The 27,176-nt window shown below is 43.4% G+C and overlaps 1 protein-coding gene across 2 annotated transcripts in view; it reads left to right on the top strand.

Annotated features, from left to right (window-relative positions):
• The first annotated feature begins 18,280 nt into the window (after positions 1-18,280).
• The window catches only part of LOC138855224 (ran-specific GTPase-activating protein-like), a 117,744-nt gene continuing 108,848 nt past the window's right edge, over positions 18,281-27,176 (top strand). The window contains exon 1 of one of the 2 annotated variants that reach the window (XM_070103444.1): positions 18,281-18,408. In XM_070103444.1, coding sequence (XP_069959545.1) covers positions 18,310-18,408 — 99 coding nt within the window. In that variant the 5' untranslated portion in view covers positions 18,281-18,309. Of the gene's footprint in view, positions 18,409-18,477; positions 18,636-27,176 lie in introns of those variants that run through there. The other variant, XM_070103445.1, reaches the window with a different exon arrangement.

Raw genomic sequence — 27,176 nt, 5'->3', positions numbered from 1 at the left:
ACCTCACATTACCTACCTACCTCCGCATACCTCAATCCTACCACCTCGCCTGTCCCCTACCTACTGACTCCCCCCGCTTACCCCCATATTCCCCTAATCATTCCCCCCTACATGACATGGCGTCTAAGCGGTGGTGGTTCTTATTATTTTTATAGTAGGAACCAGTCCCATGTGCCTTATTTTTGACTGCTCGGTTATACTTATGCTACCATTTGCTACCATTTGATTTTGTGTTATTATAATATAATCCTAGTGACCTTAACTGACCTTTTCTTGACAGTGGGTCTGAATAATTGTTTGTTTGTATTATTATATTTGGTGGAGTTGGTTGTTGGTTTGAGATAAATGGTGGAGAATATCAGTATTTGGGTGAGACTTTTGGGGGAAGCAATTACTGGCCGAAATTGAATATTTACAGAGGAATGAGAAGTCACCCAGCCCGCCTTGGAAGACTCACCCACAACTGTCACCCATTGAAGAGTTGCCTATGATTCCTTCCACCTGATGTGCCCAGTCACCCAGCTGATATGCCGAGTCACCCAGCTGATGTGCCCCAGTAGATGTATTGCTGCCCTAGTCTGTCATCCAGTGTAGTGGGTGTCTGTCTGCATCACCCAGCCTCTGTGACCATTGCCTGCGGACCGCCAGTTACCCGCAGTTGCCAGGGATGGGTGACCGCACCTGCTGTTGATGACCTGAAGTGACCTCACCTCACCTCGAGCAACTGACCATAGCCTGCTACTGCTGATGTCGGCTGCTGTGATGCTGCTGAGATGCTGTAGCCATGCTGCTATGCTGTGGCCATGCTGAGATGCTGTAGCCGTGCTGCAATGCTGTGGCCGTGCTGTGTGCTGCTGTGATGTTGAGATGCTGTGGCCGTGCTGTGATGTTGAGACACTGTGGCCGTGCTGTGATGCTGGGACCGTGCTGCGATGCTGTAGCCGTGCTGCGATGCTGTGGCCGTGCTGTGTGCTGCTGTGATACGGCCGTACTATGTGCTGCTGTGATACGGCCGTGCTGTGATGATGGATATGCTGTGGCCGTGCTGTGATGCTGCGATGCTGCCTAGCTCAAGAGGAGATGGCGGTGATGCTGCAGTGGTGTGTGAGGGATTCTGACTGGTGTGCCAGGACAGGAGAATCTACTATGAAGGAGTTGCCATCCTCGGAGATGTGGAAGGACGTGAGCCGCGGAGATGGACTCCAGCTGCTGGGACCAGCCTGCTTTCAAGGGCGGTATGGAGGTGTGTCCTGCCTTGCTGGTCGACCTGTGCGACAGGTATGCGGGGATGCCCTGCCAGCCATGAGAGACAATTAAGAGTGTGAGATGTCCCCAGCCTACTTTGACTTGCCAGAAGTGTTAGTGTTACCTGTGTGAAATAAGGTGACCTTGAAAACGTTCAAGTGATTATGGCCACCTTGTTTTATGAGGCCAGTGAATCCTAGTAGTGGCATAGGATAATGGAGGGTCTTAGCTGCGATGCCTGCCCTGTCTCGATTTTCAGATGTTGTAGTGTGCATGTGAAGTGTGCCGAAAATGCGACCTTGGTGGTCGTGAAGTGGTCCAGTTGCAGTTACTTGAAAGAATGCAACCCGTTGGAGCAGTTTTCCATGCCATAGAAGCCTAGAGAGGTTTGGCCCAATGGTTAACGTGCGAGGGTGACTAGCATTGGCTAGTGCATTTCTAGTAGAAGTAGGGAAGGCACTGGAGCCCGATATTTAGGTTTAAGAAGAAATGACGGTTAAGGAGGCTTTGCACCAGAGAGCAACTATTATGCTGGTCAACTGCCAGGTGTACTGATTATGCTGGCTTGTGGTAGTTGAGAAGGTTGAGGGAAATATATGTAGTTGAATAATTTTGTATTATGTATAATTTTGTCTTTGTATTGCAATAGATTTAAGGGTCCTAAGAAGCAAGATCACCACCCATCTAGAAACCCATCAGTTACACAACCCAGGGCAACATGGGTTTAGAACAGGTCGCTCCTGTCTGTCTCAACTACTGGATCACTACGACAAGGTCCTAAATGCACTAGAAGACAAAAAGAATGCAGATGTAATATATACAGACTTTGCAAAAGCCTTCGACAAGTGTGACCATGGCGTAATAGCGCACAAAATGCGCGCTAAAGGAATAACAGGAAAAGTTGGTCGATGGATCTATAATTTCCTCACTAACAGAACACAGAGAGTAGTCGTCAACAGAGTAAAGTCCGAGGCAGCTACGGTGAAAAGCTCTGTTCCACAAGGCACAGTACTAGCTCCCATCTTGTTCCTCATCCTCATATCCGACATAGACAAGGATGTCAGCCACAGCACCGTGTCTTCCTTTGCAGATGACACCCGAATCTGCATGACAGTGTCTTCCATTGCAGACACTGCAAGGCTCCAGGCGGACATCAACCAAATCTTTCAGTGGGCTGCAGAAAACAATATGAAGTTCAACGATGAGAAATTTCAATTACTCAGATATGGTAAACATGAGGAAATTAAATCTTCATCAGAGTACAAAACAAATTCTGGCCACAAAATAGAGCGAAACACCAACGTCAAAGACCTGGGAGTGATTATGTCGGAGGATCTCACCTTCAAGGACCATAACATTGTATCAATCGCATCTGCTAGAAAAATGACAGGATGGATAATGAGAACCTTCAAAACTAGGGAGGCCAAGCCCATGATGACACTCTTCAGGTCACTTGTTCTATCTAGGCTGGAATATTGCTGCACTCTAACAGCACCTTTCAAGGCAGGTGAAATTGCCGACCTAGAAAATGTACAGAGAACTTTCACGGCGCGCATAACGGAGATAAAACACCTCAATTACTGGGAGCGCTTGAGGTTTCTAAACCTGTATTCCCTGGAACGCAGGAGGGAGAGATACATGATTATATACACCTGGAAAATCCTAGAGGGACTAGTACCGAACTTGCACACGAAAATCACTCACTACGAAAGCAAAAGACTTGGCAGACGATGCACCATCCCCCCAATGAAAAGCAGGGGTGTCACTAGCACGTTAAGAGACCATACAATAAGTGTCAGGGGACCGAGACTGTTCAACTGCCTCCCAGCACACATAAGGGGGATTACCAACAGACCCCTGGCAGTCTTCAAGCTGGCACTGGACAAGCACCTAAAGGCAGTTCCTGATCAGCCGGGCTGTGGCTCGTACGTTGGTTTGCGTGCAGCCAGCAGCAACAGCCTGGTTGATCAGGCGCTGATCCACCAGGAGGCCTGGTCACAGACCGGGCCGCGGGGGCGTTGACCCCCGAAACTCTCTCCAGGTAAACTCCAGGTAAACTCCAGATTAGGATTAAAATAGTCTAATAACTAGGACAAATTGTCCTAGTTCTCAGATATTTTAAATTGGGGGAGAAAGGGGGATGTGATGTAGTTCAGCTGGACTTGTGAGGTCTCTGGGGAGACCTAATTTAACCAATTATATGGTCACACCTTGCCTTGGCAAACGTCTGTAGCCACGCCCACGTCTGAGGTCTTTTGTTCTTGACGGCGTCAGACCTAGGCGTCAGGTCGTACACGTGGTTGTGGAGGGTGCTTGGACCACCATAAAAGCCCAAGGAAGAGCTGAGTAGGGAGATTCGAGTGGAGCTGCTGCTGGGGTGCAGAGCTCCTGAGCAGAGACTTCGAGCATAGCTGCTGCTGGGGTGCAGGGCTCGGGAGAAGGCTGCTGAAGTCTCTGGAGGAGACTGTTGGAGGCATTGGGCAGAGTACTGGCTTGGCGCAGTACTCGTGCTGTGTAGGTCTTGGGACTTGTGGCTTAGTTCCTGTAGTGAACTGTCCTCTGTACTATATTGTAAGTTATATTCATTTTCGTCAAGTTGATTGTGTTCCCTGTCTCACTGCTTATACATACCATCCCATTTATCTAAACCACAATAATGTTCTCCTGTTCCCAAATATATTATTGTACAAGGACTTAATAATAAACTGTGTTTGAGTAGAATAGTAATATTCACTGTCCCCGTTATTTGCTATTTTATTCATTATTTTATTTCAAGTAGTGAGAGGGAGTGTAGTGTGGCGGGTAGAGTAATGAGAAGTGAAGATGTAGTCACCAGTGACCTCACATTACCTACCAACCTCCACACTCGTCCCTCCTACTGCCTCGCCTGTCCCCTACCGACTGACTCCCTCCGCTTACCCCCATATTCCCCCAATCATTACCTGGAGTTTACCTGGAGTTTACCTGGAGAGAGACAGGATGAGGATCAGGCAGGACTACAAAGAGACCTGGACAGGCTACAAGCCTGGTCCAGCAACTGGCTCCTTGAATTTAACCCTGCCAAATGCAAAGTCATGAAGATTGGGGAAGGGCAAAGAAGACCGCAGACACAATATAGTTTAGATGGCCAAAGACTGCAAACCTCACTCAAAGAAAAAGATCTGGGGGTGCATAACACCGAGCATATCTCCTGAGGCGCACATCAATCAGATAACTGCTGCAGCATACGGGCGCCTGGCAAACCTATGGATAGCGTTCCGATACCTCAGTAAGGATTCGTTTAAGACTCTGTATACCATTTACGTCAGGCCCATACTGGAGTATGCAGCACCAGTTTGGAATCCACACCTAGTCAAGCACGCCAAGAAATTAGAGAAAGTGCAAAGGTTTGCAACAAGACTAGTCCCAGAGCTACGGGGATTGTCCTACGAAGAAAGATTGAGGGAAATCGGCCCGACGACACTGGAGGACAGGAGGGTCAGGGGAGACATGATAACGACATATAAAATACTGTGCGGAATAGACAAGGTGAACAAAGACGGGATGTTCCAGAGAAGGGACACAGACACAAGAGGTCACAATTGGAAGTTGAAGACTCAGATGAATCAAAGGGATGTTAGGAAGTATTTCTTCAGTCATAGAGTAGTCAGGCCGTGGAATAGCCTAGAAAGTGTCGTAGTGGAGGCGGGAACCATACATAGCTTTAAGGTGAGGTATGATAGAGCTCATGGGGCAGGGAGAGAGAGGACCTAGTAGCAATCAGTGAAGAGGCGGGGCCAGGAGCTGTGACTCGACCCCTGCAACCACAAATAGGTGAGTACACACACACACACACACACACACGCATGCGCGCACACACACACACACACACACACACACACACACACACACACACACACACACACACACACACACACACACGCACAGACATCATAGCAGTCACAGAAACAAAACTCGCTGAGACAATAACAGACACAATCTTCCCAACGGGATATCAGATCCTGAGGAAAGATAGAAGGAGTAGAGGGGGAGGAGGGGTTGCACTGCTCATAAAACACCGATGGGGATTTGAGGAAATGGAAGGCATGGACATGATTGGAGAAAGAGACTATATTGTAGGTACAATTCAGTCCGGAGAACATAAAGTAATCATTGGATTGATGTATAACCCACCACAGAACTGCAGGAGGCCAAGAGAGGAGTACGAAGAAAACAACAGGGTGATGGTGGACACACTGGCTGAGGTGGCAAGAAGAGCTCACTCGAGCAGAGCAAAGTTACTGGTAATAGGCGATTTTAACCACAGGGAGATCGACTTGGAAAACCTGGAGCCACATGGGGGTCCCAAAACATGGAGAGCCAAGATGATGGATGTGGTACTTGAAAACCTCATCAACATGTTAGGGACACAACCAGAGAGAGAGGGGAGGATGAGCCAGCAAGACTGGATCTTGTGTTCACCCTGAGCAGTTCAGACATTGAGGACATCACTTACGAGAGGCCCCTTGGAGCTAGCGATCACGTGGTTCTGAGTTTTGATTATATAGTAGAGTTACAAGTGGAGAAGGTAACAGGAACTGAAGGGGACAGGCCAAAAAAAGGAAAATCAGTAAACGAGATGATGGAATATGTGGCAACAAAGTGCAAGGAGGCAGAGGAAAGTTTTGTTCCCAAGGGAAACAGAAATAATAGGAAGACCAAAACGAGTCCTTGGTTTACCCGAAGGTGTAGGGAGGCAAAAACTAAGTGCAACAGAGAATGGAAAAGGTACAGGAGGCATAGGACCCAGGAAAACAAGGAGATTAGTAGAAGAGCCAGAAACGAGTATGCACAGATAAGGAGGGAGGCCCAGCGACAGTATGAAAACAACATAGCATCGAAAGTCAAATCTGACCCGAAACTGCTGTATAGCCACATTAGGAGGAAGACAACAGTCAAGGACCACGTGATAAGGCTGAGGAAAGAAGGTGGAGAACTCACAAGAAACGATCAAGAGGTATGTGAGGAGCTCAACACGAGATTTAAGGAAGTATTTACAGTAGAGACAGGAAGGACTCTGGGGGACAGGCCAGATGGGGACACCAGCAAGGAATACACCAACAAGTGTTGGACGACATACATACAGATGAGGAGGAGGTGAGGAAACTGCTAAGGGACATCGATACCTCAAAGGCAATGGGACCGGACATCTCCCCGTGGGTCCTTAGAGAGGGAGCAGATATGTTGTGTGTGCCACTTACCACAATCTTCATGTCCCTGGAAACTGGGCAACTACCTGAGGTATGGAAGACGGCAAATGTAGTTCCCATTTTTAAAAAAGGAGACAGAAAAGAGGCACTAAACTATAGACCTGTGTCATTGACGTGTATAGTATGCAAAATTATGGAGATTATCAGGAGGAGAGTGGTGGAGCACCTGGAACGGAACAAGAGTATAAATGCCAACCAGCACGGATTCACGGAAGGCAAATCCTGTGTCACAAACCTTCTGGAGTTTTATGATAAAATAACAGAAGTAAGACACGAGAGAGAGGGGTGGGTTGATTGCATCTTCTTGGACTACAAGAAGGCCTTTGACACAGTTCCTCACAAGAGATTAGTGCAGAAGCTAGAGCATCTGGCGCATATAACAGGAAGGGCACTGCAATGGATCAGAGAATACCTGACAGGGAGGCAACAACGAGTCATGATACGTAATGATGTATCACAGTGGGCACCTGTGACGAGCGGGGTCCCACAGGGGTCGGTCCTAGGACCAGTGCTATTTTTGGTATATGTGAACGACATGATGGAAGGGTTAGACTCAGAAGTGTCCCTGTTTGCAGATGATGTGAAGTTAATGAGGAGAATTAAATCTGATGAGGACCAGGCAGGACTTCAAAGAGACCTGGACAGACTGGACACCTGGTCCAGCAAATGGCTTCTCGAATTTAATCCTGCCAAATGCAATGTCATGAAGATAGGGGAAGGGCACAGAAGACCACAGACAGAGTATAGGCTAGGTGGCCAAAGACTGCAAACCTCACTCAAGGAGAAAGATCTTGGGGTGAGTATAACACCGAGCATGTCTCCGGAAGCACACATCAATCAGATAACTGCTGCAGCATATGGGCGCCTGGCAAACCTGAGAACAGCATTCCGATACCTTAGTAAAGAATCGTTCAAGACACTGTACACCGTGTATGTCAGGCCCATACTGGAGTATGCAGCACCTGTTTGGAACCCGCACTTGATAAAGCACGTCAAGAAACTAGAGAAAGTACAAAGGTTTGCCACAAGGTTAGTTCCAGAGCTAAGGGGAATGTCCTATGAAGAAAGATTAAGGGAAATCGGCCTGACGACACTGGAGGACAGGAGGGTCAGGGGAGACATGATAACGACATATAAAATACTGCGTGGAATAGACAAGGTGGACAAAGACAGGATGTTCCAGGGAGGGGACACAGAAACAAGAGGCCACAATTGGAAGTTGAAGACACAAATGAGTCAAGAGAGATATTAGGAAGTATTTCTTCAGTCATAGAGTTGTAAGGCAGTGGAATAGCCTAGAAAATGACGTAGTGGAGGCAGGAACTATACACAGTTTTAAGACGAGGTTTGATAAAGCTCATGGAGCGGGGAGAGAGAGAGCCCAGTAGCAACCGGTGAAGAGGCGGGGCCAGGAGCTAAGAATCGACCCCTGCAACCACAAATAGGTGAGTACAAATAGGTGAGTACACACACACTACACACACACACACACACACACACACACACACACACACACACACACACACACACACACACACACACACACACACACACACACACACAAACACACACATGGTAATGCATTATTTACAGCTAGCAAAGTCAGGGTATTTCTCCAGAATGGTCTGTAATATACCAGTGTGGATAAAATACTTTGCCATTTCTTGAACATTTCTGAGTGAGTTGTCTCTAAATTCATTAATTTCATCGCACTCCAGTACATAATGACGCAAGGTGTGACAATAATCCATCTGGCAAAGTTTACATTTCATTTGGTCTACATCTGGTGGTGGTGATTTAACCTGCCAAAGATACTTGTAACCCAGCCGGAGCCGGGCAGTAGTGACATCCAAGAGTCTGCTTATCTTGTTGGATGCACCATAGACATGTGGCTCCTCCTGCATGATGGAATGATGATAGATGGACTGACTTGTGTCAATCTCCCTAAGTCTTAAGTCAATAAAGCTCAATTGAAGTTCTTTTTGTATCATTGTTCTCAAACTGCTAACTGACAACCCAAGATTGTAATCTACTCCCTCTTTGAAAGCATACAGCTTAGCCAATTTATCAGTTTTATCATGCATCTGACCCCTCAAGGAAGGTTCCTTGATGTTGGTGAGGGGCTCTTGATTTAGGGAATTGGATCTGTGCTCCAGTTCCCCGAATTAAGCCTGAATGCCTTCCACATCCCCCCCCCAGGCGCTGTATAATCCTCCGGGTTTAGCGCTTCCCCCTTGATTATAATAATAATAATCATGCATCTGAAGACCAATGTGAGATGGAATCCACAGCATGTGCACTCTGACTCCACTGTCCACAATCCTACCATACCTGTGTCTGGCTTCTGACACAAGCATGCCACAATTTATGCTTAATGAGTTGAGAGCATTTATGGATGACAGAGAATCAGTTACAATTAAAGTGTCAATCTTTGATACATAGATGCATTTCAGTGCAAGGAGTATGGCAAACAGTTCTGTCTGAAGGGTAGAGGCCCAATTATTGATGCGTGCTCCAATTTCTTTATGAGAGCCATCACTCTGTATGACAACAGCAGCACTACCAGCTGCACCAGTGGACTGGTGAACAGAACCATCAACGTAAATAATTTGTGAAAGTGTGTTGTGTGTGACTAAGTTATCAATACAGCTGAAGGCATCATGTTTGGCTTCAAGACGAAGCTTTGGTTGTGATTTAAGAAGAGTTTTGGGGGGAAATGGAGGAATGGTAGTTTGGAATGGGGTAATATCCCATGGAACAGGAAAGTGTCTCTTGCCTAACTTGACATAGATCATGTAGCTGGTTCATGCGGAGGTCGGTTCCAGTTTTTTTCGATCCATCTGGAAGGATGTTCACCAGTGCTGAGGAAAGTTTGGAGGGCTGTGCAGGGGTTTGAATGGGCTAACCTAAGCATACTGACCCCAATAAGGATATTTCTTTCAGTAACACGATCTCTAATGCTTGGAATATTAAGTTCTTTCCGCATATTTAAAATTTTGGCAGTACGAGGGCATCCTAGGATGATCCTCATTGCTTCGTTTTGCAGTTTTTCCAGCCCTCCAAGCTTCCAGTCAGACACAAGAGCAAGTAGTGGCGCCGCATAATCAACCAATGATCTAATATAAGCAAGATACATCATTTTCACAATTTTAACATTAGCACCATACCTGGGATGAAAACCTGCCACAACTCTAAGTGCTCTCAGCCTTTCTTTGTATTGGCGACAAAGTCTTGTTACAACAGGTCCAAGTAGTGGAACCTCAAAGCCTAGATACCTGTATCTGCTTACATATTCTAGAAGAGACCCATCATGCAACTGGATCTGACGAACTGTCTCTCTCTGTCGAGGAGGACGCCTATTGAGTATCTTTGTTTTATCAGTAGAGATTATCAACCCCAGGTCCTGACACCCGGCTAGTACATGATTAAGAATGTTTTGGGTGTTGGAGAATCCGGTGGTGTGAATCATTATATCATCAGCAAAACTAATCACATAATGATGGGGCTGACTAGGCATAGCATTAAGTAATGCATTAATTAGAATATTGAACAGTGTGGGACTGAGCACACCTCCCTGTGGGGTTCCTAATTCAAAGTCTTTAGTTACACTTCTATGTCCCTGGAACAACACAGACGACTTTCTGTTGGACAGGTAACCTTTAATCCAGCGGAGAAGCCATCCTCCAACATCCATTCTGGCAGGTTCACTAATGATTACATGTCGGTTGGCTACATCAAAAGCGGATTTAAGGTCAAGGAACGTAGTGTATGAGCTGTCAGTGTGCAGGGTGAGAAAGGTGGTAATGCAATGATGCACACTCCTTCCATGCATGAAGCCATGCAACCGGGAAGACAAGAATTGCTTAATTCTGTGCAATCTACATCTACAGGACCTTAAACTCCAATATTAACCTTGACCTAAAACGCTTTCTTGATAGTTGTGACAGAACCCACAGGCACAACACCAGACACAAACATCTCTATGACATTCCCCGTGTCCGACTAAACCTTTACAAAAATTCAATGTATGTCAAAGGCCCTAAAATCTGGAACACCCTACCTGAAAATTCTAAAACTGCAGACACATTCATCACCTTCAAAACTACCATCAGAAAACATCTTATCTCCCTGATACACCCTGTCAACTAATTACACGAATACCACCTGGTGGTTCACACTTACACTTACTCACCCATTTGACCATAAACAGAAATATCAATCTCAATCTCAAAATAATGAATCTTAACTAGTCATAAGTTGGCCTGTGATACTCCAATACTGAAACTATGTATAGTGCCAAAACAAAAGCATTCATGTTGCTAAACTCACAAACTAGTATTTAGTCACTTAGCCATAATACCAACTTACCTCATAATTTTGTAATATTTTAAACTTAAGATTTAAGTCTGCCCGAAATGCCTAGCCATGCTAGGTGTTCTAGTGGTACACTCTGTAATTATTATTTTACTACATGTAAACCACACAATAACCAAATTCTGTAAACTCAGCATTGTAATCCTTATAGAGAATCAACTTTGAATTGAATTGAAGAATCATCCTTTCGAATGCTTTACACAAGCAACTAGTAAGGGATATTGGGCGAAATGAGTTTTGTTGATTGGGCTTAGGAATGGGAATAATGAAGCTGTTGGTTCATGATTTAGGGAGCTCCCCAGTGACATAGCTCATGTTATATAATTCAAGTAATAGATTACCTGGTACTCGACACAGCAATCTGAGTATGTTGTAAGTAATACCATCCTCACCAGGCGACGTGGAGTTGCCCTTAGTTAGTGCTGCATCAAGTTCATAATTAGTGAAAGGAATGTTGCAGTCATCTGCCTTGCTGAGCATAAAGCAAACAAGTCTCTCCCTTGCATCATATTTGTCCATTAATTTCGCCTGTGTGGTACTAGGAAGATTGTCATAGCTAGATGTAGCAGCCCAAGCACTGACTAACTCATTCGCCCTATGTAACGGATGAGGGTGCGCGATCTGCCCAGTTCTGTTACCCTTAATTCTATTTATGTCCCTCCATGCCCGGCTAAGTGGGGTGTGAGCATTGAGACCGTTGACAAATTGTTCCCAGTCGGTTTGCCGCAGCTCTGTCATACGCTCTCTGGCAGCAGCAAGGGCAATTTGGAAGAGCCTCAGCATTCCAGGGGTACGATGTTTTCTATAGGCTAGGCCTAGTCTGCGAGCAGTACGTTTCAATGTTCGAAGTTTAGAATCATTGTAATAGGTATGGTTTTTATAAGACTTATGATTATTATGGAAGTCATTTGGATTTAGAGTAGTAGGAGGTTTCAGAGGCGGCTCTAAGAAGTTCTGAATACTGCTCACAAGGTCATCATGCTGATCAGTGGAAACATTAAAACGTTTCCGTTTGAATATCCCACCAGGGAGGATAGTATTACCAATATCTAGAGAGGTTAGCCTAGGGAAATGATCAGACGCTGTATCTGTTACAATGGAAGACTCACAGCTGGCAAAAGTAATGCTGAAGCCAAGACACAGATCAAGGACTTAAACCCATGACAAATGAGTTCTAAAACTCACAAGCCAGTGTGTTAACCACTCGGCCAGCTGGCCGAGTGGTTACGAGGCACGTAAGTTCCCCCGTCTAGTAACATGTTCATTTTTCCACTATAATCTACCTTGTCCATAATTACTATCGCATTTGCTTTGTCTGTTTCATAAGGTGAATCTATGATCTTTCCTTAATTCATAGTATAACTAAAAATTTTTGAGGACAATTGTATTGTAGAGGTCTGAGCACAGCTCATGTTATTAAAAGACTGGGGAACTGACGTGCCCCTTAAATCAACCCGAACTACCTGATAAAGGTCACATATTGTGGCTTCCATTGGATTTCTTTGATTTTCTTCTTCCCCAGGAAGCGACCCATAATAGTCAACTAACTCCTAGGTACCTATTTGCTCACTAGTACTTCTCATTTTGGTGAGAAAACTTTAAACGACGTTTGTCAGTCGTGAATCATTATCAAGCTTGATTTGAGAAAGGCTTACCGCAGTGATCCTCCATTCTTATATTCTTAAGTAACAACTTAGAGAGGTACCGGGAGAAAAAAAAAAGACAAATCAGAAGAAAATTTCAGCAGACAGGTCAAAATGAGGTGAAGAGAACATAAAGTAGGAATACTGCAGCAGGCCTACTGGCCTATACTCGGTAGTTCTTTCTCAAACTCAAACCCACTAACAAATATATTTGCCCAGCCCATTTTCAATGAGAATATTTTGAGTTCTGAAGATTAATGTTTTTGAGAATGTATTCACAATAAAATGCCAAGTAAAGCGGGCTTGCACAAGCTCAGGAGGACTTTTAGAATTAGATGTATCAAAACAAATTCCGAAATTTTCAGAACTGACAGAGACTGATAGTCACATTATAAAGAAATGTATAAAATTGCTTACACGTCATATGACTGTCAACATCCTGAAACCTAATGACTAGTGTGATTTAAACAGGATTTTAAAGCGGACTTCTCACAACCACTTGACCAGTATGATAAGATCAACTCTAGAGAAAACAGCACTCAACACATCGATGATGAGGTGTGTTGATGGTGACTCTTAGCTCATGATACCTTCAGCCCTTTCTACCTCAATCTCTTGCTACCCTCTACCCCTGCACATCCCCTGCCCCGCTGTTTTCTGTAACCTACTGATCATCCCTCCCCTCTTCTGCCGCCCAATACCCTCGCTTCCTTCCCTACCCTGCAGCGCTGTATAGCCCTTGTGGCTTAGCGCTTCTTTTTAATTATAATAATAATAATGTTAGCTCAAGATACTTGTACCACCCAGTCCAGAACCTGTTGTCATGGTTGAGGGACTGAACACGATCGACTGTTTGATTCACAAAATACTATGTGAGGCCTGGAACTCATTACCTTTGTACTTGGTCACGATTGTGACCAGATCTAATTCATTACCTTTGTATCCTGCTCAGTTATCAAAACTTTGGAGTCCAGTCCCTGGACCAATTATGTACCTCTGTAATCTTTTGACTACCGCCCACAGGATGGGTGTGGGGTGCATAATAAACATATTAAACTAAAAAGGCCTACCTGGAGAGGGATTCGGGGGTCAACGCCCCCGCGGCCCGGTCTGAGACACGGCCTCGTGGTGGATCAGAGCCAGATCAACCAGGCTGTTACTGCTGGTCGCACATAAACCGACGTACGAACCACAGCCCGGCTGATCAGGTACTGACTTTAGGTGTCTGTCCAGTACCTTCTTGAAGACAGTCAGGGGTCTATTGGTAATCCCCCTTATGTATGCTGGCAGGCAGTTACACAGTCTTGGGCCCCTGACACTTACTGTGTTGTCTCTTAGCGTACTCGTGGCGCCCCTGCTTTTCAGGGGGGGATGCTGCATCTCCTGCCGAGATGCAATATCCCCCCCCCCAGTGATTTCGTGGGAGTTATTTTCGTGTGCAAATTTGGGATTAGTTCCTCTAGGATTTTCCAAGTGTATGTTATTAAGTATCTTTCTCGCCTGCGTTCCAGGGTATACAAATCGAGGGACTTCAACCGTTCCCAGTTATTTAGATGTTTTATCGTACTTATGCATTCAGTGAAAGTTCTCTGTGCATTCTCCAGATCTGCAATTTCACCTGCCTTGAAAGGCACCGTTAGTATACAGCAATATTCCAGCCGCCTAGAGAGAAGCGATTTGAAGAGAATCATCATGGGATTGGCATCTCTAGTTCTGAAGGTCTCATTTTCTATCCTATCATTTTCCTAGCAGATGTGTTAGATACATTGTTGTGATCTTTGAAAGTGAGATCCTCTTACATTATCACTTCTTGGTCCTTCACATTAGTTTTTCGCTCTATTGTGTGATTAGAATTTGTTTTATACTCCGATGAAGTTTTAATTTCCTCACGTTTTCCATATCGGAGTAATTGAAATTTCTCATCACTGAATTTCATATTGTTTTCTGCGGCCCATTTAAAGATTTGGTTGATGTCCGCCTGGAGCCTAGCAGCGTCATGTAAATTCGGGTGTCGTCTGCAAAGGAAGATACGGTGCTGTGGCTTACATCCCTGTCTATGTCAGATATGAGGATGAGAAACAGGATGGGAGCGAGTAATGTGCCTTGTGGAACAGAGCTTCTCACCGTAGCCGCCTCAGACTTTACTCTGTTTACTGCTACTCTTTTTGTTCTATTTGTTAGGAAATTATAGATCCATCTACCAATTATTCCTTTATCACGCATTTTGTGTGTTATTACATCATGGTCACACGTGTCAAAGGCTTTTGCAAAGTGTGTGTATACTACATCTGCGTGGTGGCCCGGTGGCCTGGGTGGTGGCCCGGTGGCCTGGTGGCTAAAGCTCCCGCTTCACACACGGAGGGCCCGGGTTCGATTCCCGGCGGGTGGAAACATTTCGACACGTTTCCTTACACCTGTTGTTCTGTTCACCTAGCAGCAAATAGATACCTGGGTGTTAGTCGACTGGTGTGGGTCGCATCCTGGGGGACAAGATTAATTAAGGACCCCAATGGAAATAAGTTAGACAGTCCTCGATGACGCACTGACTTTCTTGGGTTATCCTGGGTGGCTAACCCTCCGGGGTTAAAAATCCGAACGAAATCTTATCTTATCTATCTAGAGGATCCAGGACCTTGTCAGTGGTCCAGTAGCTGGGACAGGCAGGAGCGACCTGCTCTAAACCTAAGCCCCTCAAGGGAGGTTCCTTGACGCTGGTGAGGGGCTCTTGATCTAGAGAATTGGATCTGTGCTCCGGCTCCCTGAATTGAGCCTTCCATCCCTCCCACATGCGCTGTATAATCCTACGGGTTTAGCGCTCCCCCGTGATTATAATTATAATTAATAAAAATCTAAACCTAAGGTATAACTGCGGTATAGCTCCATCGCTAGCGCACGCAGCTCACACTGAGGTCCGGAATTCGAATCACTTCCGGTACAGATGGAAAACATCAGGGACGTGTTTCCATAAGACACCTGCTGTCCCTGCCCTTGTTCACCCATCAGTTCAAAATGGGTACCTGGGTGTTAGTCGACTGGTGTGGGTCGCATCCTGGGACAGAGCTGACCTATTTTGCCCGAAATGCTCAGCGTAACAAGCGGCTTTCTATACAGTAGTATGTCATTGACGTCAGCTATGCCTGTATACCATGTACTTACAGTAAATAAAGATATTATTATTATTATTATTATTATTATTATTATTATTATTATTATTATTATTATTATTATTATTTTCCCCTGGGTTGTGTAACTGATGGGTATCTAGATGAGTTGCGATCTTGCTTCTTAGAACCCTTTTATAGATTTTTGTATGGGTTGTTAGCACTATCGGTCTGTAGTTCTTTGCTATTGCTTTACTGCCCTCTTTGTGGAGTGGGGCTATGTCTGTTGTTTATAGCAGCTGTGGGACGACCCCTGTGTCCATGCTCTCTCTCCACAGGATGTTAAAAGCACATGATAGGGGTTTCTTGCAGTTCTTGATGAACACGGAGTTCCACGAGTCTGGGCCTGTGGACAGAGCGCATGGCATGTCATTTATCGTCTTTTCGAAGTCATTTGGTGTCAGGATAATATCAGATAGGATTGAATCTACCAAATTCTGTGTTTCACTCATAAAAAATTAATTTAGGTCTTCGACTCTCAGTCTGCTTAGCGGCTCACTAAAAACCAAGTCATATTGGGAATTTACTAGCTCACTCATTTCCTTACTGTCATCTGTGTAGAGCCCATCTTGTAGTGGCCCAGTACTGGATGTTGTTCTCGACTTAGATTTGGCATAAGAAAAGAAATATTTTGGGTTTCTTTTCAATTTCATTTGCAGCTTTTAGTTCTTCCTGCATTTCTTGACTCCTGTAAGATCCCTTTAGCTTAAGTTCGATGTTTGTTATTTCTCTGACTGCTGCCTCCCTTCGTATTACAGATATGTTGGCCTCTTTTAGCTGTTCTGTTATTCTTCGCCTATGCCTGTATAGGAAATGCCTTTCTCTTTCTAGTTTGCATTTTCTCTTCCTTTTCCTTAAAGGAACATGCCTTTAGCACACCTCGAGTGCCACAGAGTTAATTTGTTCTAGACATAGGTTTAGATCCGTATTGCTCAGGATTTCTTCCCTGTTTATATCATTTAGGACTTGGTTTACTTGGTCCCACCTTATGTTTTTTTGTAACTGAAGTTGAATTTGGTGAAGGCTCCCTCGTGACTGACACATACGTTCAGACACATACGTGTCTGAACCTCTGTTATATTGTGATTTGAGTATATTGTTGTTGATATGGTAATATTTCTTATCAGATCATCATTGTTAGTGAAGATAAAGACCAGTGTATTCTCCGATCTTGTTGGCTCTATTATTTGCTGGTTTAAGGTGAATTTAGTGCAGAGATTTGAAAGCTCGTGTGTGTGTATGTGTGTGTGTGTGTGTGTGTGTGTGTGTGCGAGTTTTCATCTGAGCTGCTTTCTGGGGTTATCTTCGATACAACATTATTAACTACATTCCTCCATTTGAGGTGCCTTAGGTTGAAATCCCCCAGGACCAAGATGCTTGGGGCAGGAGCTGGAAGATTTTCCAGACAGTGGTCTAGTTTGAAAAGCTGTTCCTGGAATTGTTGGGAAGTTGCATCCGGAGGCTTGTATACAACCACAATGACCAGGTTTTGGTTCTCGATCTTTACTGCCAAAACTTCTGCTACATCATTGGAAGTGTTTAGTAGCTCCGAGCATATCATCGACTGTGACGTACAGGCCAACCCCCCCCCCCCACCCTTTAGACTGTTCACTCTGTCGCATCTATATAGGTTATAACCCGGGATCCATATTTCATTGTCCAAGTGATCCTTTATGTGAGTCTCTATGAAAACCACAAACATTGCGCTTGATTCTGTAAGCAGTCCACAGATGAAAGGTATTTTGTTGTTCGTTGCTGGCTTCAGACCCTGTAAAGCGAATGCCAGACTGAAGTTCCTCTACTGCCAAACAGTGTCTACCTACTGAGGCTCGCAGGACCCTGTGTCTAGCCCTTATACAATGTCATATGGATTACGTTTGCTCTTCATGGTACTCTGCCTTGATAAAAAAAAAAAGACTACAAATCACCCAGAACAAAATGGTAAGATTCATCCTGGACCTGGGTCAGACAGAACATGTAGGCCAGGATGAATTACAACAACTGGATATACTGTAACAATTGGATATTCTGAATGTTGAAGACAGAGTAAAAGAACTGAAATTAAGTCAAGTTTATAAAATTGTTCACAGTGTCCAGAAAATCTTGCTGCCAATTTTGTCAAGGTTGGGAACCAAAGCAATCATAGTACTAGGGGGGGAGAACACAACTTTGTAGTACCCACAGTCAGTGGCCAGGCTTCAAACACCTTTTATTGTACAGCAATAAAGGAATGGAACAGACTACCCGCACATGTCAAAGCCAGTCATAGCATGAACCTGTTCAAGAAGAGTGCCAAAAGGTGTCTGATGAATGTAGCTACAGAAAGGGAGGGGAATGATTTCTTATTTTTTTTTTTAGCAAACACACATGCAAACATAAATAACTCATTTTACTTTATTCCTGGTATATTTCCTTTACAGTATAATACGATATTATCTCCTTTATAGTATAATAGAGTATTAAAAGGACCCAATGAAAATAAGTCACTTTGTCTGATTTTTTTGGGTTATCCCAGGTTCTCTACACAAATGCTGCTGTGTATGACAATCTACATAACTGTATCTGTGTATATGTGAATGAACATACTAACACTAGCCATGGCGGTGTACCGTAGTATGCACGCCATCTGTTGTCAAAATGAACAACTACTCGTTTGTTTACAAAATTGGAGGATCAGAGGAGCAGAGAAGTCTTGAAATATCTGCAATCATCGACGTCGCCATGGCTCCTGAGAAGGTTTGAATCTAACAGCCACACGGCCCAATCACCCAGTTTTGTTAATCATCAACCATCTTAGTGATTATCACTCTCGTTGCCGCACATAAGTTGTTTTAACGAAACCATTCCCGACCTCTAATGGATTTGTTTGGGCGGGAAAAGCTGAACTTATGAATGATTCTCCTACGCCGTTAGGCGCCGTTGACAGATTAACTCACCGTTGTTAATTTAACCCCAGAGGAATGGTATGTATGTGTTAATGCCAAACATAAATGTTAATTGCGTCTTTGAGGTATAAATGTGTGTGTGAGTGAGGCAGCTGGACGGCAGGAGACTGCCATTTCTCTTCACTTTTGAGGATGACGGTAGTTAAGATGACCTTGACCACTGTATATCTTGACCTGCAGCTGCTCTCTTGACCTGCTGCTTCACCTGCACCAGGTCACATTTTTATGACCTCCACCAGGTCACATGTGACACCTTATTCCACACACTGACCCAAATTTTTGTTCGTGAAATTCTGGATGTCACGAAGCGTGAAATTTTCTTTTTTTCTTCTTTTCGTCTGTGAAGGGCTCTTGATCCAAGGAAATCAGCTGCCCTTCCCTTCCCTCGCATCAAACATGATTACCTGATTTCCTCCAGGTGATGTATGGTTCCCACAGGTTTAGGGCTTTCCCATGAATATAATGATGCTTAGTAAGTTTATTTAAGAACAGTTATTTCCATTGTGGTCCTTAATTATTTCCAGTGTGGTCCTTAATTATTTCCAGTGTGGTCCTTAATTATTTCCAGTGTGGTCCTTAATTATTTCCAGTGTGGTCCTTAATTATTTCCAGTGTGGTCCTTAATTATTTCCATTGTGGTCCTTAATTATTTCCATTGTGGTCCTTAATTATTTCCAGTGTGGTCCTTAATTATTTCCAGTGTGGTCCTTAATTATTTCCAGTGTGGTCCTTAATTATTTCCATTGTGGTCCTTAATTATTTCCAGTGTGGTCCTTAATTATTTCCAGTGTGGTCCTTAATTATTTCCAGTGTGGTCCTTAATTATTTCCATTGTGGTCCTTAATTATTTCCATTGTGGTCCTTAATTATTTCCATTGTGGTCCTTAATTATTTCCAGTGTGGTCCTTAATTATTTCCAGTGTGGTTCTTAATTATTTCCATTGTGGTCCTTAATTATTTCCATTGGGGTCCTTAATTATTTCCATTTGTGGTCCTTAATTATTTCCATTGTGGTCCTTAATAATTTCCATTGGGGTCCTTAATTATTTCCATTGGGGTCCTTAATTATTTCCATTGTGGTCCTTAATAATTTCCATTGGGTCCTTGACTACCAAAGGAATTATAATTTTAATTTAGTAATGTCTGTATGGCCGATAGTCGGTCGAGTGGGAGCTGCGTTGTGACCAGATTGTTAAATAATTTATTTGGCAGTCTGCAGGGTTGTCTAGGGCTCATACAAGGGAGAGTCCTTGATGCCAGTGAGGAGCTCTTGACCAACTGTTTGTACCTTCCCCCACATTCCTTGGATCGAAACTGATTATCCATGATCCTTATGGGTTTAGGATTCCCCATCAATGAAAATAATAATAACAGATATAGACTTAGTAAGTTTATTTAGGTACAGGTATACATAGTAACATATGTAAATTACCCAGGTTAACCCAAAAAAGTCAGTGACTTATTTCCATTGGGGTCCATGTATTATCTTGTTACGTATTTCATTTAACTTTTTTGGCCTTTTGAAAATCAACCAGATGGTTAATATCTCTCGCATGAACAACCATAGCATTAGACACTTGTCCAGTTCTAATGCTATACAGTGGACCCCCGCATAGCGACTTTAATCCGTGCAAGAGGGCTCATTGTTATGCGAAATGATCGGTATGCGAATGAATTTTCCCCATAAGAAATAATGGAAATCAAATTAATCCGTGCAAGACACCCAAAAGTATGAAAAAAAAAAAAATTTTACCACATGAAATGTTAATTTTAATACACACAAACTGAAAAAGGCATGCACAATTACATGACACTTACTTTTATTGAAGATCTGGTGATGATTGATGGGATGGGAGGAGGGGAGAGAGAGTGTTAGTGTTTAGAAGGGGAATCCCCTTCCATTAAGACTTGAGGTGTCGAGTCCTTTTCTGGGGTTACTTCCCTTCTTCTTTTAATGCCACTAGGACCAGCTTCAGAGTCACTGGACTTCTTTCGCACAACATATCTGTCCATAGTGGCCTGTACCTCTCGTTCCTTTGTGACTTCCCTAAAGTGTTTCACAACATTGTCAGTGTAATAATCACCAGCACGGCTTGCAATAGCTGTGTGAGGGTGATTTTCATCCATGAAGGTTTGCACTTCAAGCCACTTTGCACAGATTTCCTTAATCTTTGTAGTAGGCAATTTCTTCAATTTCTCTCTCCCCTCCTTCGAACCAGTTTCCTCAGGTCTGGCCTCTTGCTGTTGAAGTTGATCTATCAGCTCATCAGTGGTTAGTTCTTCATTGTCCTCCTCCACCAACTCTTCCACATCCTCTCCACTAACCTCCAACCCCAAGGACTTTCCCAATGCCACAATGGATTCCTCAACTGGCATAATCCTCTCAGGGTTAGCCTCAAACCCTTCAAAATCCCTTTTGTCTACACATTCTGGCCACAGTTTCTTCCAAGCAGAGTTCAAGGTCTTCTTAGTCACTACCTCCCAAGCCTTACCTATAAGGTTTACACAATTGAGGATATTAAAGTGCTCTCTCCAAAACTCTCTTAGTCAGTTGAGTTTCTGAGGTCACTACAAAGCACCTTTCAAACAGAGCTTTTGTGTACAGTTTTTTGAAGTTTGCAATAACCTGCTGGTCCATGGGCTGCAGGAGAGGAGTGGTATTAGGAGGCAAAAACTTCACCTTAATGAAGCTCATGTCCCCATAAAGTCGCTCTGCCACGTCTGTAGGATGACCAGGGGCATTGTCTAACACCAGGAGGCACTTAAGTTCTAATTTCTTTTCAGTTAGGTAATCTTTCACATTGGGGGCAAATGCATGGTGTAACCAGTCATAGAAAAAGTCCCTAGTGACCCATGCCTTACTGTTTGCCCTCCACAGCACACACAAATTCTCCTTGAGGACATTCTTTTGCCTGAACGGTCTGGGAGTTTCAGAGTGATACACTAATAAAGGCTTCACTTTGCAATCACCAGTAGCATTGGAACACATCAACAAAGTAAGCCTGTCTTTCATAGGCTTATGTCCTGGGAGTGCCTTTTCCTCCTGAGTAATGTAGGTCCTGCTTGGCATTTTCTTCCAAAACAGGCCTGTTTTGTCACAATTAAACACTTGTTCAGGTTTCAGTCCTTCACTGTCTATGTACTCCTTGAATTCCTGCACATATTTTTCAGCTGCTTTGTGGTCTGAACTGGCAGCCTCACCATGCCTATCACACTATGTATGCCACTACGCTTCTTAAATCTCTCAAACCAACCTTTGCTGGCCTTAAATTCACTCACATCATCACTAGTTGCAGGCATTTTTTAATTAAATCCTCATGCAACTTCCTAGCCTTTTTGCTTATGATCGCTTGAGAGACGCTATCTCCTGCTAGCTGTTTTTCATTTATCCACACCAATAAGAGTCTCTCAACATCTTCCATCACTTGCGATCTCTGTTTCGAAAACACAGTTAAACCTTTGGCAAGAACAGCTTCCTTGATTGCCTTTCTGTTGCCCACAGTAGTAGCGATGGTTGATTTGGGTTTCTTGTACAACCTGGCCAGGTCGGCGACACGCACTCCACTTTCATACTTATCAATGATCTCTTTCTTCATCTCTATAGTAATTCTCACCCTTATTGCTGTAGGGTTGGCACTAGAAGCTTTCTTGGGGCCCATGGTCACTTATTTTGCAGATAAAATCACCAAAAACACTGTAATACTACGAAATGTTCCGATTGTATGCTTGGATGTTACCGCGGATGCTGGCTGGTAAACAATGCCACCGGTGGCACATGTGAGGCTGGCTAAGGGCGCACATTGGACGCGTCTCGGACGAACAGCGGTGAGCGGGTTTTTGAGCGGTATGCGAGGCAAAATTTTTGCGATAAGAGCGAGCGGTATGCGGATTTAACGTTATGTGATGCCGACGGTATGCGGGGGTCCACTGTATTTATGTCATTGTAATCTTATCCTAGGAATAAGTTACAGTAGAAATCAGCCATGATTTTAACCTTAGAAGTTAAAACGGCTAAACTCGCCTGTGTGAAAATCAATTAGTGATCGCTAGCATACTCAGTTCACACACTGAGGTCCTGGGATCAATCCTCCGGTACGGCTGGAAAACTTTAGGACGTGTTTCCATAAGACACCTGGTGTCCTTGTTCACCCATCAGTTAAAATAGGTACCTGGGTGTTGGTCGACTGGTGTGAGTTGCATCCTGGGACAAAATTTACCTAATTTGTGGGAAATGCTCTGCATAACAAGCAGCTTTCTATATAGTAGTATGTCATTGATGTCAACTATGGTCTGTATACCTTGTACATGTAGAAATAGTTATTATTATTATTATTAGATACAATAGGAATAAAGTAAACTAAGTTATTTACATTAACAACAAAGGGAGGATCAACTTAAAATAATAGGTACATGAATGTTAGCTATACAAGAAATCACTCTCCTCCCTTTTTGTAGCTTCATTCATTAGGTACCTTTTAGCTCTTCCTAAGCTGTCTTGTGCTAGGACAGGCTTTGAGATGTGCAAACAACCAGTTCCATTCCTGACTCTCGAAATCGTAATGACATGATTGCAAACAAACCATACCATGGGTGGGGTTTGAACCCGCGGTCAGAGAATCTCTCTGACCGTGGGTTCAAACCCCACACGTGGTATGGTTAGTTCCATTACTTTATTGCTGTATAATAAAAGGTGTTTGAGGCCTGACCACATTAATTGTGTCTGAAAGTCTCAACAATTATAATTTCATCCAGTCTAAAAGACCACATCACTTGTAATTCAAATTTAAAAATTGATTTCTTTGCATAATATAGAACGTGTAGTTTACATATAGTAAAATAGTGCCAAGTACAAAGAAAGCCACTAGCATGCATAAGCATTTTGGACAGACTAATCTGAATGCATACAGACTACAGGGGTACCTCAGTATTCGAAATTAATCTGTTCCAGGAGGCTGTTTGAATAGCGAGTTGTACAAATATTGAATAAATTTTTCTCATAAGAAGTAATGTGTGTATTGGATTAATTCATTCCAGACCCAAAAGAATTACGAGTTATAAAACATTTTAAATGAAAATATTGCTTATTTAAACCTGTATAATAATATTTGCATGTATAAAATCATACATGAAAACTATAAAAACAATAAATGCATAAAATAAATGAAAAATTAACTGCACTTTACTGTTATTGAGGAGTGCTGATGGCTTAAGAGGAAAGTGAAGAGATGTTATTGTTTGGAAAAGTTGTCGCCTTCCATAGAAACATCAGGTAACTGTCTGTCTTTTTGAAGATGATGAGGATTCACTAGCATTTGATTTTTTCTTTGCTAAAGAAGCTGTCCAATGTTGTCAGCTTTTGACGACTTTTTAGAATTTTTCTAAAGTGATCAACAACATTGTCATTGAACAGGTTGATGCTCCTATTCACAACAGTAATGTTAGGATGCCATTTTTCCACCAAGCTCTTTGTTTGAACCCAATGGTAACACAGTTCCTTAATTTCTGCCGAGGAAATGTTACCCTTACTGCTTCCCTTCTCTAAAGAAGAAATTTCCTCAACCACTTCTTGTGCAGGTCTGTAGTAAGCTCATTCCTGTGATTCTCCACCAATTCCTCTACACCCTTATCGTCCATTTCCAAACCCATGGACTGGCCCAGAAAAGCAATATCCTTCACTACAGGCTCAGCTTCAAAGACTTCAAAATCTCTGACACAGTCTGGTCACAGTTTCTTCCAGGCAGAGTTCATTGTCCTGAAAGAAACTTCCCACCAGGGTTTGTCTGTTATCTTTAAACACTAGAAGCTGATTTCTTCACAATTAAAAATTTGTTAAAGAATCACTCCCTCAATGTCTACATAGTTTTAAATTCTTTAACAAACTTTTCAGCCTCATCTCTGTTAGCACTGGCAGTCTCCACATGCCTTACTACTCTATGAATCCCACCTCTCTTTTTAAACCTATCAAACCAGCCCCTACTTGCCTTAAATTCATCACTGCAGCACTGTTTCCCAGGGGTGTCTTGCCTAAGATCACTATATAACTACTGTGCTTTTTCACAAATTGTTTCAGAAACACTGTCACCAGCCAGATGTTTTTCATTAATCCACACTAACACAGTTCTTCCATTTCTTCAGTTATCTGTGATCTTTTCACAGCAAGAATTTTTACTCTTTTTTTCACAACATCAACTCCTTTTATTGCCTCGATTTTTCAGTATGGATGATATGGTGGATTTCACCAGGTCTGACCCATGTGTTTCCACTTTGCAATGAGTTCTTTTTTCACTTTAATTGTTTTTCTCACTGCTTTCCTTCTAGGCTTGTTTGGATCACTTTTTTTTTTCTGTGGGAGCCAAAAAAAAGTCACAATAAAAATGAAATACCAAAAAGTTTCTTGGAGCTTATACGAACGATGCTTAACAAACAAAAGCTGATGAGAGTCTGAGCGTTGATGCTTTGTTTTCTTTGGCCTTTGTCCAGATGGACTTTTGTTTAGGTTGAATATCAGGGCAACATCCAAATACAATGTAAAATTTTTCTCAAAAAAGTTGGGTGAATATATGTACAGTAGGTAGGTAGTAGATTCGCCGGTATAATTGCCCAGCCTGAGCAGCAGCAGCAGCAGCAGCAGCAGCAGCTGCAGCTGCTGCTGCTTTTTCTTTTTCTCTTTTCTTTTTTCTCTTTTCTTTTTTCTTTTCTTTTTTCTTTCTTTTTTTTTTCTTTTTTCTTTTTTTCTTCTGCTTCTTCTTTCTTCTGCTTCTTCTTTCTTCTGCTTCTTCTTTCTTCTGCTTCTTCTTTCTTCTGCTTCTTCTTTCTTCTGCTTCTTCTGATTCTGCTTCACTTGTCCATTGAACTCTCGGGCGAATATAGGGACATACGAATATTGAGGTTCCACTGTACTTAACCCTTTCAGGGTCCGTCCCGTAGATCTACGGCTTCACGTTGAGTGTCCAAACCGTAGATCTATGCCAAAATTCTAACGCCGTCAAATTTAGAGCAAAAACGCTCATAGGCCTACATGTGAGAGAACGGGTCTGCGTGGTGGGTGTGCGCCATAAACAAAAAATCTAAGCGCCCGCATAGCATTGTGGGAACGCCGGCTCAGTTACCCTTGTTCACCATGCCTCGTCGCAAGTCAGCTCTCGCTCCCCGGAAAATTGGGACTCTCCTCTTCCTATCTGATAGTTCTGACACTGATGGAAGTGGAAATGAAGACGAATTCTACGGCTTTAATCAGTTAGTGACCGAAAAGAATGACCAGGATATCGATAATAGTGCAGAAAACCCTGACAATCCTCAACCTTCTACCTCTGGTGTGAGCACTCATGACTCACGGTCGATTGTTCCTCATCGCAAGAGAAAACTAATATTTTCGCTTGGCCAGGCCTCTGACTTCAGTAATGATGATGATAGTGATGTGGACTGTGATTTTATTGCGCTCGACGATCATTCGAGTAGTGATAGTGAGGAATCATATTCACCAGTGAAGCGTCGGTATGTTCGCCACCGCATGCGCTCGGGTAGTGTACCCTATGCTGTGCCCAGGGGACGGAGTACATCCCGGAGTACATCCCGTGGCCCAACACCAGTTTTAGGTAGTGATAGTGAGGATGATGTGGCTACACTTGGCATGGATAGACCACAGGCATCAATGGATGGTGTTAGTGGTGATGGTAGTGGCACCGCCATGCGTGACTCACCAGGCCACGCTGGGACCCACGCTGCTGACTCATCAGTTCAAGGACAAAGCGGAGCGCCAGCCACCAGCCCACCACAACCACAACCACCCGCACAACCAGCCTATGATGTCCAGTATCCACCAGCAAACCGTATGTGGGATTGGCAGCAAAATCCCAATTTTGTTCCCAAGCCTCACCACTTTGATGACTCTCAAAGTGGAATTCTACCTACTTGTCCCCTTGGAACCATGGCCAATGAACTGGAATTCTTTGAATTATTCTTTGACCAGCCATTGATAGAAATTATTGTCAGGGAAAGTAATAAGTATTTTGAGTACACCATGGCAAATACGATCTTATCACCACAGTCAAGACTACACAGGTGGAAAGAGACGACTGTTGCAGAAATGTATTTGCTTTTTGCAACAATAATGCTTATGCCTCACGTCTATAAGCATAACATAAAAGCATACTGGTCCACAGATCGGCTAATTTCTACCCCGGTCTTCAGTGAAATCATACCAGTGAACAGGTTTATCTTACTCTTACGTATGTTGCACTTCTCTGACAAAACCAGGCCTGACAGAAGTGACAGGTTATACAAGATTAGAAATGTTTTCATGTATCTCAAACAAAAGTTCAGCATATACTTTTATCCATTCAAGAATCTTGTAATTGACGAGTCTTTGATTTCGTTCAAAGGTAGACTGTCATTCAAGCAGTATATACCGAGCAAGAGGAAACGCTTTGGTATAAAACTGTTTGTACTCTGTGATTGTGACAGTGGCCTGGTGTTGGATATTGTTGTATACACGGGTAGTAAAACATTGAAAGATACCAAGATGTTATTGGGTATCTCAGGTGACGTAGTGAGAAACAT

This window comes from Cherax quadricarinatus, chromosome 85 (assembly GCF_038502225.1).
Source record: "Cherax quadricarinatus isolate ZL_2023a chromosome 85, ASM3850222v1, whole genome shotgun sequence".
Lineage (NCBI taxonomy): Eukaryota > Metazoa > Arthropoda > Malacostraca > Decapoda > Parastacidae > Cherax > Cherax quadricarinatus.
Note: the sequence above shows the minus strand (reverse complement) of the source record. Positions and strands in the feature narration are given on the sequence as shown.